Genomic DNA, 13,657 nt, shown 5'->3' with positions numbered 1-13,657 from the left:
CCCCCCCCCCACTCTCTCTCCCCTCCAGTCTCATCATCATCATCATCATCATCATCATGGAGAGCTTCTCATCTACTGAAGGGAAGCCTATTAGATGCAAAGGTAACATTCCTATTTTTTTAATACAATTTAATTAAAAAGAATTACATACATTAGATTTTCTTCCGACATGTTCTGGGTTTCTGTCCGAAAAAAAAAAGCGGCGGTGTGCAGAAAAGCGGGAGAAGCGTTGGAGATGGAGGAGATCGAGGTGGAGGCACCCAGAGATTACGAAGTAAGGATCAAAATCATGTGCACTTCCCTCTGCCACACTGACGTTACTTTCTGGAAAATCACCCAAGTAAGCAATATCCACTTTTATTTATGATTTTGTTTTGGGTATTAAAAAAAACATTTATAATATTTTCTCACTTGGATATTATCGATGATCTCGCAAACAGATCTGGAGATTTCACTTCGTATATTAGTGTTCCTGGATTGATTTAATCGATTTTGGGAGTCAACGCCTATGCCCTATGGGTACTTGTTTCCGTCATTGAATTTTTCAGGGGCCACTTGCAAGATATCCTAAAATTCTGGGGCACGAAGCGGTCGGGTAAGTTTTTTTTTTTTTTTTGTGAACTTCCTTCCCTGATAAAATCAAGAAAAAAAAATAATCCAGATCTAGATATACCATTTTGTTGTAATCTTTCAAAATAATATGTGAATTTTAAAATTTCAGAAAAAATATATTAAATTTGTTCTATTTATAGTTAAAATTATAAATTAAAAAACTCTAAAAAAGATATATATATAAAATTTTACAGTCACTATTAAAAAGATACATATTAAATAAACGACTCAACTATGTATAATTGTTTGAATTTCTTTTAATAAAATTTCATGGTTATCATAGGTAACTAAAAAAAAGTTTATTATGTTAGAAATATTAAAACTCGTATATTCATTTAGGAGCTTGGTATTAGAGTTAGTTCAACAGAAATAACGAACTCTGTTAGCATACACACAATTGTATAAGTGTGTATGTATAGTTGATATTGTATTTAAAGTAAAGCTCCTGTACATTGAAAGGTTAAGTTCGAATATACAGAAATTGTTCATTCTCTCTCTTGATTTTGTTTCTCTCTCTAAATCAGGAAATTTCAATCTTTGAACGTGATATGGTATCAGAGCGAGTATCGATTCACGATTCTTCGCTTCGATTGATTTTCTCTGTCTCAGACAGTCCTTTTGATCTTTTACACCTAGACATTTGGGGTCCTTTTGCTGTTCATTCTGTTGAGGGATATAGATATTTCTTAACCGTTGTAGATGACTGTTCTAGAGCTACTTGGATATACTTACTGCGTAATAAAAGTGAAGTGTTGCAAGTGTTTCCAAATTTTGTTGCCTTTGTTGAGAAACAGTATCAGAAATCTGTCAAAGCAATCAGATCCGACAATGCACCAGAATTGGCATTCACAGAACTATGTCAACAACAAGGCATTATGCATTACTTCTCCTGTGCCTACACTCCTCAGCAGAACTCGGTGGTGGAGCGCAAGCATCAACACATTCTGAATGTAGCGAGAGCTTTAATGTTTCAGTCCAAGATACCTCTGGTCTACTGGAGTGATTGTGTAAAGACAGCTGTATACCTCATCAACCGGATTCCATCATCTATATTACAACAGAAGACCCCTTATGAAGTTCTCACAGGTACCTTACCTGATTATTCACATCTACGTTCATTTGGATGTTTATGCTATAGTTCAACTCATGATGGAGCTCGACATAAATTCTCTGTTAGAGCTAAGCCTGCTGTATTCATTGGTTATCAGCCAGGATACAAAGGATATAAACTGCTAGACACAAAAACCAACCAAACCTATATTTCCAGACATGTGGAATTTCATGAAACCATATATCCGTTTCATTCTAATCCTACAGATTCTTCTAATGAATCTGTCACCCAAATCTTTCCCTCTGTTATATTACCTATGCCCATTCCAGATATTTCTAGTCCTGAACCTGAGCCATTACCAGTTGATTCTTTACCATCTCTTCCACATATTCAACCTCAAGACACTGAAGTTGATTTACAGCTATCAGTATCTGAACCTGTCTCTGAAATTCCACAGACCAACAATCCTAGACCAAAACGAATCACCAAACAACCTACATACCTGTCTCAATATCAATGTTACCTAACCAGTCATGAACAAATACCAAAGAAAAAGACCACCCCATACCCCATACAATCTGTTCTGTCTTATGACAAACTCAAACCACACTATCGAGATTTTATTCTTAACCTGGACCATGAAACAGAACCCAAATCCTTCAAAGAAGCAGTTGTATCTGAAAATTGGCAGCAAGCAATGAATACAGAAGTTAAAGCTCTAATAGAGAATGGCACCTGGTCTATAGTCTCATTACCTCCTACAAAACAACCTGTTGGATGTAAATGGGTCTATAAGATCAAGCGCAAACCAGATGGAAGCATTGAGAGATATAAGGCCAGACTCGTCGCAAAAGGGTATACACAGCAAGAAGGGGTTGATTACACTGATACGTTTTCTCCAGTAGCGAAATTGGTGACAGTTAAGTTGGTATTAGCTCTTGCTGCAGCACAGAAATGGAGTTTAACTCAGATGGATGTAACAAACGCTTTCCTACATGGAGACTTAGAAGAAGATATATACATGCAACTACCTCCAGGTTATACACCACATAATGGCGAAGCATTGCCAAACAGAGCTGTCTGCAAGTTACAAAAGTCACTGTATGGCTTAAAACAAGCCTCGAGACAATGGTACACAAAGTTCTCTTCAGTTTTGATCTCTAATGATTTCAAACAATCTCAGGCGGATAACACTCTGTTTGTGAGAAAACAAAGGCTTGATTGCATCAGTTCAGACAAGTGCTACTGAAATATCTCCGCAATCAGTTCTTAGTGAGATGTCCCCTGATCAACTACGTGAATTACAACAACAAATCAGTGAACAGCTGAGAAGTGCTAACTCAGTTGCCACACCAGTCATCACTCCACAAGGAGCACCAGATCAGACATCTCTCAGCACTGGTAACACTTCAACTTTTGACATATGTTCTTCTATTTTACAGAATAATGTTCTTGGTTCTGCAACTTGGATTGTTGACTCTGGTGCGTCAATTCATGTTTGCTCCAACCAATCTTTGTTCTGTCAAATTAGAAGTATTACACCAGTTTTGGTCAATTTGCCAAACGGTGAAAGTATTACGATAGTAACTGCTGGAACAGTCAGGCTCAACAAGCACATTACTCTTTCTAATGTGTTGTATATTCCTTCATTTCGGTTTAACTTGATCAGTGTCAATACTCTGATCAAGGATACTGATTATTCTGTTCTTTTTACCTCTGACTCCTGTCTTATACAGGATTCTTCTCGGGGTTGGATGATTGGGAGGGCTAATCTCCAACAAAACCTCTATATCATTGACCATACCTTCATACCAACACCATACTCTACCTTTCATTGCAATGCTGTTATACCAGACACAAAACTGTGGCATCATCGCCTCGGGCATCCTTCCATTTCCAGAATAAAAACACTTTCCTCGGAGTTGTCTCTTACCAAATGTACAGACTTATCACATTGTGAAACCTGTCATTTGGCAAAGCAGCGACGTTTACCTTTTGTTTCTCACAATAATGTCTCAGACAGTCCTTTTGATCTTTTACACCTAGACATTTGGGGTCCTTTTGCTGTTCATTCTGTTGAGGGATATAGATATTTCTTAACCGTTGTAGATGACTGTTCTAGAGCTACTTGGATATACTTACTGCGTAATAAAAGTGAAGTGTTGCAAGTGTTTCCAAATTTTGTTGCCTTTGTTGAGAAACAGTATCAGAAATCTGTCAAAGCAATCAGATCCGACAATGCACCAGAATTGGCATTCACAGAACTATGTCAACAACAAGGCATTATGCATTACTTCTCCTGTGCCTACACTCCTCAGCAGAACTCGGTGGTGGAGCGCAAGCATCAACACATTCTGAATGTAGCGAGAGCTTTAATGTTTCAGTCCAAGATACCTCTGGTCTACTGGAGTGATTGTGTAAAGACAGCTGTATACCTCATCAACCGGATTCCATCATCTATATTACAACAGAAGACCCCTTATGAAGTTCTCACAGGTACCTTACCTGATTATTCACATCTACGTTCATTTGGATGTTTATGCTATAGTTCAACTCATGATGGAGCTCGACATAAATTCTCTGTTAGAGCTAAGCCTGCTGTATTCATTGGTTATCAGCCAGGATACAAAGGATATAAACTGCTAGACACAAAAACCAACCAAACCTATATTTCCAGACATGTGGAATTTCATGAAACCATATATCCGTTTCATTCTAATCCTACAGATTCTTCTAATGAATCTGTCACCCAAATCTTTCCCTCTGTTATATTACCTATGCCCATTCCAGATATTTCTAGTCCTGAACCTGAGCCATTACCAGTTGATTCTTTACCATCTCTTCCACATATTCAACCTCAAGACACTGAAGTTGATTTACAGCTATCAGTATCTGAACCTGTCTCTGAAATTCCACAGACCAACAATCCTAGACCAAAACGAATCACCAAACAACCTACATACCTGTCTCAATATCAATGTTACCTAACCAGTCATGAACAAATACCAAAGAAAAAGACCACCCCATACCCCATACAATCTGTTCTGTCTTATGACAAACTCAAACCACACTATCGAGATTTTATTCTTAACCTGGACCATGAAACAGAACCCAAATCCTTCAAAGAAGCAGTTGTATCTGAAAATTGGCAGCAAGCAATGAATACAGAAGTTAAAGCTCTAATAGAGAATGGCACCTGGTCTATAGTCTCATTACCTCCTACAAAACAACCTGTTGGATGTAAATGGGTCTATAAGATCAAGCGCAAACCAGATGGAAGCATTGAGAGATATAAGGCCAGACTCGTCGCAAAAGGGTATACACAGCAAGAAGGGGTTGATTACACTGATACGTTTTCTCCAGTAGCGAAATTGGTGACGGTTAAGTTGGTATTAGCTCTTGCTGCAGCACAGAAATGGAGTTTAACTCAGATGGATGTAACAAACGCTTTCCTACATGGAGACTTAGAAGAAGATATATACATGCAACTACCTCCAGGTTATACACCACATAATGGCGAAGCATTGCCAAACAGAGCTGTCTGCAAGTTACAAAAGTCACTGTATGGCTTAAAACAAGCCTCGAGACAATGGTACACAAAGTTCTCTTCAGTTTTGATCTCTAATGATTTCAAACAATCTCAGGCGGATAACACTCTGTTTGTGAGAAAAAGAGGAAGCAGCTTTGTTGCACTCCTGGTGTATGTCGACGATATCATCATTGCAAGCAACAATGATGAAGCTGTAGCAGATTTGAAGAAACTCCTAAATACACATTTCAACATCAAAGATCTAGGCCCTTTAAAGTATTTCCTGGGTTTAGAGATTGCAAGAACTGAAGCAGGTATCTCTCTATGCCAAAGGAAATATTGTTTAGAGCTTCTTGACAGTGTTGGTCTATCTGGTTGCAAGTCTGTTTCTGTTCCTATGGAACCAAATTTGCACATCAGTACAGAATCGGGAAGCTTGCTATCTGATTCTACAGCATACAGGGCATTGATAGGAAGATTGCTTTACCTCACAATTACAAGGCCAGATATAACCTTTGCAGTTCACAGACTAAGTCAGTTTTTATCAAAGCCAACAGAGGATCATTTACGGGCTGCACACAGAATCATTCGATATCTCAAGAATGATCCTGGACAAGGTCTATTCTATTCGGCAAAGTCAGATAATCAATTCGTGAATTTATGTAGAATTTTCTAAAATTGTTAATGAATAAGATAACGTTGAAGTGGTAATGATACAGTGTGGTGGAGAGCATAGGAGGAAAGGTGGGAGAGGTGAAGCAAGGCGACGTCGTATTGCCGGTGTTCCACCCGCAATGCGACGAGTGCAGCGACTGCAGGTCAGAGAAGAGCAACTGGTGCGCTTCCTTTGGGGACAATTCGTACTCAAACGCGAGAAGGTACGGAGAGAGCGGCCGTTTCAGGGACTCCGAGGGCGAGCCCATCAACCATCATCTGTACGTGTCCAGCTTCTCCGAATACACCGTCGTCGACGTCGTGAACATCGTCAAGATTTCTCCCGACATCCCCTTCGACCGCGCCCTTCTCTTCAGCTGCGGTATCTCCACCGGTAAATATTCTAATGTTATGATTATAAAACGGCAGCAGTGGACTCTGAAAAATTTATAATTGTGGTCAATAGTAATACTAATGTACATATAATTTTATAAATACAAACTTGATTTTATCACGGGTATTTAATAGTTTTATTTAAAATTATATAAAATTTAAAAAAAAAACTATTTTATTGATTAAAAAAAAAGGCCTAAAGGGACTCTATTGTAAATTAAGTGGATCCGCCCATGATATATGGTAGTCTATATGTTCTGGTACGAGTGATCATTTAGGGTTCAATTATCTCAGTTAAAAAATTATAAACAGTTCGATTTTTGTATTGAATTTGGTTTAATTCGGTTTTAATTATATTTTATTAATAAATTATCTATTTAAAAAACAATTTTTTATTTGTTATTCTTTTTAATAACAATTTAATTTTTATATCAATTAATGGGTCGTGTTAGTATGACCTAAAATAACAGACATGAATTGGGTCTGTGCCCATTTATTTAATTAAGAAAAGTAAAAAAATTTATAAGTTTTATAAAATTTCAAATAAAATTGATAAATGTTTCCGTAGTAAAATTAAATTTATCTATACGAAATTACATGTATTTTATTATTGGCCCCGTATATAATTTTTTTTGGGTCTATTAAGTCAACTCCCTGTAATAATGGATGATCCATGTATGTACGTATAGATAGCATTCGAATATTATGATGAAAACGATAATCGATTGTCACGTAACGGGTCGTGGATTTACAGGTAACATTCATATATTATATGGTTGTAACCGATAATAGATATAATCTAAAGTATAATATAATAATGATTCATGCACGTGGAATTCATAGGGGTAGGAGCAGCTTGGAAGCTGGCTGGAGTGGAGGAGGGCTCCTCCGTCGCCATTTTTGGTCTCGGAGCTGTTGGCCTCGCGGTATAATATATATATATACACACACACATATATATTATACGAATATATATATAATGAAATAAGGGTTTTTTTACGTGAAAACAGTGTGTTTTCATTTTTTTTTTGTTAGCCCATAATAATTTATAATAAAACTTTTTTTTTCAGGTTGCAGAGGGAGCCAGGTTATGTGGAGCAGCCAAAATCATAGGCGTCGATCTCAATCCGGACAAATTCGAGATAGGTAATCAATTTTTTTTTGTCACACAATTCACTCATCATTATAATTTATATATATATATATATATAAAGAGTTTTTTTTTTTTTTTAAACACGTTTAAATTTTGTCCGAGTAGGTAAAAAGTTCGGGGTCACTGATTTTGTAAACCCCACCACTTGTGGAGAGAAGACAGTGATTGAGGTATGTCGTATTATTCCACTTTTATATCATCGAATCATTCGAGTTTTTAAATAATTTTTAAAAAACATAAAGCACTCAAATTTAAATTTGGTAATTGGATAAATATATTTTTTATTTTATAAAAAAGGTGATAAAAGAAAAGACAGGAGGAGGAGGGGTTGACTACAGTTTCGAGTGCATTGGCTTGGCTTCTTTGATGAGCGACGCTTTCTCCGTCACCCGCACGGTAACCAACCTTCATCCTCCAATTACCAAATTTATTTTAATTTCATTTTTTTTTTTATAAAATCGCTAAATCTAAAAAATGAATTTATTTTTAATTTTGGTTACAATAAAAAAAAATAGGGATCGGGGAAGACAATAATATTGGGAATGGAGAAGGATGGATTGCCAATGAGCGTGAACAGCTTGCAACTCCTACGGGGCAAAACTGTGTGTGGATCCTTATTCGGAGGCCTCAAGCCCAAAACCCACATCCCAATTCTCATCGACATGTACTCGAACAAGGTTATACATACATACATAAATATATTTGTTAAATATATTTATATATAAATACATGTATTTTGATTTGGTGCAGAAGCTTAATTTGGAGGGTTTTGTGTCGCATGAGATCAGCTTTGGAGAAATCAACAAGGCTTTCGAGTTGCTGGAACAAGGAAAATCTATTCGATGCATTATCTGGATGGATAAATAAAATCAATCATGGCCTCTTTTTTTCCCCTGAAACTATATCGCAATGTACGACCTTTTATAATTTTTTATTATCATTTGCGTGAAAAATAATAAAAGAATTCTCTATCATTTGATTCGGTTCATATTGGAGTTATGTTATTTAGATTTTAAAAAAATATAATCATTCAATTTTTATATTAATTTCGGTTTTCTTTTTTAACAATAAAAATATTCATTAAAAAAAGTCGATATTTCGTTTAATTTGTATTTGATTCGGTTCGTACTTGTTTTTTAATAAAAAAAATTATAACAATTCGATTTTTATATCGAATTAGATTGGTTTGATATTTGATACATTTTATTATTGGGTTATTAACACTGATCAAAACTCAGCCGTTTTACCGACATGGTAACAATGTGACAGTCGCAGTGAAAAAGTAAACCTCCAGAAGCTTAAACCTAACATTTCTCTCGTGTTATCGCCTCTTCTTCTCCTCTCTCCGAAACTCGCTAGCTGCCCGCTAAGAATCTCCGGGATCCTCCGTTCCGTCCGTATAACAATGGCGGAAGCTGCGGCCGATCAACCTCCGTCTCTTTCCGATGTCCTCTTTCCCCCATCTCTCATCTCTCTCGCTGCTGGATTTTTGTTCATTCTTCGTTTGTGCTGTTAAAAAACGAGTTGATTCGTCTTTGGCTTCTGTTTGATTTCAGTGTTTGATTCGATTTGGATTTTTATCCGATGTGTTCCTTTGTTATTCTTCGTCGATTGGAGATCTGATTTAGTTAGATTAGATGATTGTCTGTGCCGAACGGCGTGATCGGATTTGATCATACTAGGGTTTTTTATATCGATCTATTCCCAATATGGATTGTGACCTGCTGCAGCTAGATTAATTTTTTAGAGTATATTGAATTGCATTAGGAAAAACAAAAACTTTCTTTAAGGGACTGTGAATTGCTGAAGTTGTGCTTCGTTTATGGACTTGAGATCCAAATCAATTCTGTCATCTAAATGACCTGAATATCTTTTACTGACCAATTTCAAGTTTTGATCTTGTCTCAAAAATATTATTTGGAAGAACGTGGGTGGCTTGGATTGTGTTCATTTTCATTTTCATATGTTCGTATCAAGTTGGATTTAGCATGTTTTCTTTTTGGGGTGCCATTTATATTCTAAGTATTCATGTCTGCTCTTAGCTATATCTTAGTCAATTGGAAACATCCGATCTAACATCAAGAAATTCTTCTGGCTGATGGTTCCATTGGCAGCAATATCTGTTGGAGAAAGAAGAGAAACAGGAGATTAAGTCCGTGGAAGTGAAAGAGGAGGTACCTGCTGTTACTGCTCCAACCGAAGAGGTTGCAGAGGAAGCCATTGAAGCATCTCCTGCTGTAGAAAGCAACCCCCCTGCTTCTGCAGTCGGAGACGAGACTGAACCTCCTCCTCCTTCCACCACGGAAGATAGTTCCGAGGCTCCTGAGGAAACTCCTGCCGCGGAAGAAAATAACGACGAAAATTCCGGTGAAGAAAATGCTGAGGAGGCCCCTGAGATCAAGGTTTTTCGAATAATCAATCTCTGATATAGTCTTGTTTGTTCATAGGCGATGGTAATTTACTCTCATTATTTTTGTGATTTTGAGTTTTGGGTTGGTTGGTTTGGTGTTTTTCCAGCTTGAGACGGCCCCGGCAGATTTCCGTTTCCCGACAACAAACCAGACAAGGCATTGCTTCACTCGTTACATAGAGTATCATAGGTGAGATGGATTCGTAGTCTCGTGTTTTGCTTTCTTTTATTCGATCTCTCTAGTCTAAATCTTTTAGCATCTTCTTCCATGTCTCCAGGTGTGTGGCTGCCAAGGGGGAGGATGCTCAAGAATGTGATAAGTTTGCAAAATATTATCGCTCTCTCTGTCCCAGCGAATGGGTATTCACTTATGCTTTTCTATCAGATTAATTCAGCCGTGCCCTGAAAAATACCCTCTGGACATATTCAACCACGTTTGATTTTACGCAGGTGGAGAGGTGGAACGAGCAGAGGGAGAACGGGACTTTCCCAGGACCTCTGTAAAGACAGCCAATGTCAGGTTCCAATTCCCGGGGGTTTTGCCCAAATTTTAGACTGGTGAGTGTAATAAGATATCGTATTTATAATCTTGTATGGGTTTTACAAGCGAACCCATGATGATGTTTCTCCTCATAAAACCTGAGAAGCGAACCCATGATGATGTTTCTCCTCATAAAACCTGAGATTTTCATGCCCGGCCGGGTTAAGGCAGAGCTCTGATCTCAGTGTCCCTTTACTTGAGACACCATTTTGTTTCCATTGGGCTGACGGTCCATTCAAAGATTCTTTCATGTTGGATCATATTGGGCTTTTGACACTTGCACACGGTGATGGTGATGGTGATGATGATCAAATAGTGAATTGATGTCCCCATCTTTCATATCCATCCTGTGTTCTCAAAACATGATATTCGGAATATATATACGACCATGGCTTGCTTTTCCATCCATAATCTTTTTCAAAAACTCATATGCAATCTTAATTAGTAAAAAATATATTAAAAGAATCTTATATGCAATTCAAAGTAGGATTTGATTTTTCATAATTCGATCTTATATATATATATATATATATGTACAGTGAGACTTAGAACTAACCGAAGCATTAAAGAATATAATACATATGTTGTAATTTGTCGTTTGCGAAATGACAAGTATGTTTTGTTATCTCCTGGATGGTGGGAATGAAATCACATGAGGTTTAATAGAAGCAACCAACCAGAAGAAAACAAGAGGAGAAATTTTATTAACGAACTTATATTTTTGGTCAATTAAAAGATACGATTTCGAAAATTGAGATTTTATTTTTCTTCTAATTTCTCGATATTTTTACGCTCTTTTCTTACTAGTACGTTTTTTTTTTGTTGGTCAAAATTTTAGATTCTCCAATGAAAGTTGGGAGGTGGTGTACGGACGGACATAATGATGTCTGACAGATTGGGAATCTTCGTGGAAAGTGGAAGAATCAGACATGGAACTGTGTAGTGTTCCCACTCACATTCATTCTCACCCTGTCCCCCGATTATTTTTGTTTTTGATAAAGGCGATTATTTTTGCAAGCTCGATATTCCACTTAATTATTATTACAAAGTTTTTATTAGCATTTGCCCATTACAAGTCTTTTATGGAATTTCGGGTCCAACATGCACAAGTATGTGTGAATTTGTATATTATTATTATTATTATTTAATCATTATGCAATAATTAATTTTTGCTATGGAATTTGTAATGCACCCGAAAAAAATGTCAACTCATGCATAATTATAATCATAGTCATAATAATAATAATCATAAGAATGCTATTTGTGAATAAAACGATTAGCACTTAAGGTTAATCGCGGGATCACGGAAAGCTAAAGCTAAAGGCTATAAAAAAAGCGAATAAGATTCAAAGCAATATAAAAAAAAAAGGCAAAATATTTCAACACAAGCAGAATTGTTTTAAAAAATTCGGCAGTGATATGAAAATTAATATGATATTAATTCCTGAGGAGGAGTCATAATTCGTCATATTATTTAACATTATATTTCTCGTTTCTAAAATCGATGGATGAATTGAGCATATATATATATATAGGTAACATTCGATGGACTTTCAATGGTGAATGAGATTACTAACTACGGGAAAAAAAACTTTACAAAAACGATGGAAAATAAATTGATAACAAAAAAAATGATCTAGTATTATGCAAATTATTTTTTCATGTCGTGCAAACCGTTGATTAATCCCTGTAAGAAGAAGATATTGTCTTTATTAATCAATATATAAAAAATAATAAATGTTGTCTGCATCTTCAACTATACAACAATCTGAACAAGAACCCTTGTTTCTTCCCACCCTTCTTCTTGGAAACGATTTCCCCGTAACGATGATGGAGAGGAGACAGGCACGGCGAGACGGAAGAGTAGGAGGAGGAAGATGACGAGACATCAGAGGAAGAACAATACGACGCCGTTTCTGGGCCTGCTCCGGAAGAAGACGCGTGATCGAGGGTCGACAGCCTCGAGAGCTTCTGGTTCAGACAGAGGGAACAGACTCCGGGAGATTGCCTGTGCTTCGGATGTTTCTTGCACTGACCCATTGCCGAGCTCCTCTCCGAATCTGACTGTTTCTTCTTTGTTCTTCTGATCGTTCTTGTTCTTGATGATGATCTTCTTGTTCTGCTGATGAGGAAGTTCGCCATTGTTGAAGTGTTTCTTCAATGTTTTTTGTTTGATTCGTGTGTTTGTGTGTGTATATATATATATGCACATGTGTGTGAAACTGTGATTAAATGCAAGCTGGTGATGATTTTTCCGAGATGCTTCTTGTTTTTTTTTTTCCTTTTTTTAAAGAACCAAAAAAAAAAAAACAAAAAGGTTGTTTCGGAAATTAAATGTTGGCCTCAATATTGCGATTTTTTTTTTCCTGTTTTCTGTTTTTACTATCCTTGGTAGTAAATTTTGGTTTCTGTTAACACTGCTCATATACCAAACTAACTTCTTACCGTTTTACTATGTGATCTTACAAAACTGCAGTTAACGAACACAACCAGAGCTGTTAAAAATCATGGAAACGCACATTGGCCTCCGTTCAGAATGTTCCAGATCAGTTTCGATTTTATAGAAATTATAAAAAAAAAAAAACTGGTATTTAAGTTTGAAAATACGAATTCACTCTGAACAAAAAATATCACCATTGATTATATTCATGATGTAAAAGTACTAGGTTAGAAAATCGAAAGTGCGGACGCAAATATTAATATATTATTATTTTTCGCCTGCCCAAATCATTTTTAAATGTTTTTATATACAGTTGTAATGATTATTGAAATGTAAGATATTAAAAATGGACGGCCGTGATGTGTTTTAGGATCCAATGGGGTCCACTTAAGTTGGTGAGTCGGTGGCCCATTGCTCCTCTTTGAGGCTTCAAACTCGGTCGGGCCAGCATCCTCCTCACTCCAAATGATATATCTTGTATGATTTTAATATATATATATAATATATATGTGTATATATTATGTATTATTTTTTTTCCCGCCGAATCCACAGAATCTAATACGTAGAAAAACATTATTCGTATATAATCTATATGGAACAAAGACAAAGAGCAAATATATCTAATCATGGCCTTTAAACGAGTAATTAAAACATCAACATATAAATCACTCACTAAAGCTTAAAAAAAGCTAAGAGATGACCAATCCGTACAATGCAACGACCCAAGCCACGGCCGCTAACGCCGGCAACATGGACGGCGCAGCAGAGAAAATGGCCGGACTGTAGATTCCGGTTGTGGTCGCCGGACTAGTAGTAGTAGGAGTAGTGCTTCCGCCGCCACCGCAGGAAGGGGAGGTGGGAGTGGCGGAGGAGC

The 13,657-nt window shown here is 36.8% G+C and overlaps 3 protein-coding genes across 4 annotated transcripts in view; 1 reads left to right on the top strand and 2 right to left on the bottom strand.

The window, feature by feature from the left end:
* Positions 1–8,709: 8,709 nt before the first annotated feature.
* On the top strand, positions 8,710–11,401 carry LOC104800139 (cytochrome c oxidase subunit 6b-1-like). Of its 2 annotated transcripts, XR_769682.2 has the most exons (6): positions 8,710–8,839; positions 9,507–9,794; positions 9,910–9,992; positions 10,081–10,162; positions 10,253–10,360; positions 11,182–11,401. XR_769682.2 is itself a non-coding variant. In XM_010522872.2 (5 exons), exons 1-5 carry the CDS (start codon positions 8,798–8,800, stop codon positions 10,304–10,306), a joined length of 549 nt encoding a protein of 182 aa, XP_010521174.1. In that variant the 5' UTR covers positions 8,710–8,797; the 3' UTR covers positions 10,307–10,621. The 2 variants fall into 2 exon arrangements, 1 of the variants encoding a protein (XP_010521174.1); XM_010522872.2 differs by lacking the exon at positions 11,182–11,401 and having other exon boundaries at positions 10,253–10,621.
* A 694-nt stretch (positions 11,402–12,095) lies between these two features.
* Positions 12,096–12,504, bottom strand: LOC104800226. The gene has a single exon (XM_010522993.1). The coding sequence runs from the start codon at positions 12,483–12,485 to the stop codon at positions 12,096–12,098; it is 390 nt and encodes a 129-aa protein (XP_010521295.1). The 5' UTR covers positions 12,486–12,504.
* Positions 12,505–12,795: 291 nt separating this feature from the next.
* Positions 12,796–13,657, bottom strand: part of LOC104800225 (blue copper protein-like) — a 1,788-nt gene continuing 926 nt past the window's right edge. Inside the window, exon 3 of the mRNA XM_010522992.2 lies at positions 12,796–12,813. Coding sequence (XP_010521294.1) covers positions 12,796–12,813 — 18 coding nt within the window. The remainder of the gene's footprint in view (positions 12,814–13,657) is intronic.

This window comes from Tarenaya hassleriana, unplaced genomic scaffold, assembly GCF_000463585.1.
Source record: "Tarenaya hassleriana unplaced genomic scaffold, ASM46358v1 Cleome65, whole genome shotgun sequence".
NCBI lineage: Eukaryota > Viridiplantae > Streptophyta > Magnoliopsida > Brassicales > Cleomaceae > Tarenaya > Tarenaya hassleriana.
Note: the sequence above shows the minus strand (reverse complement) of the source record. Positions and strands in the feature narration are given on the sequence as shown.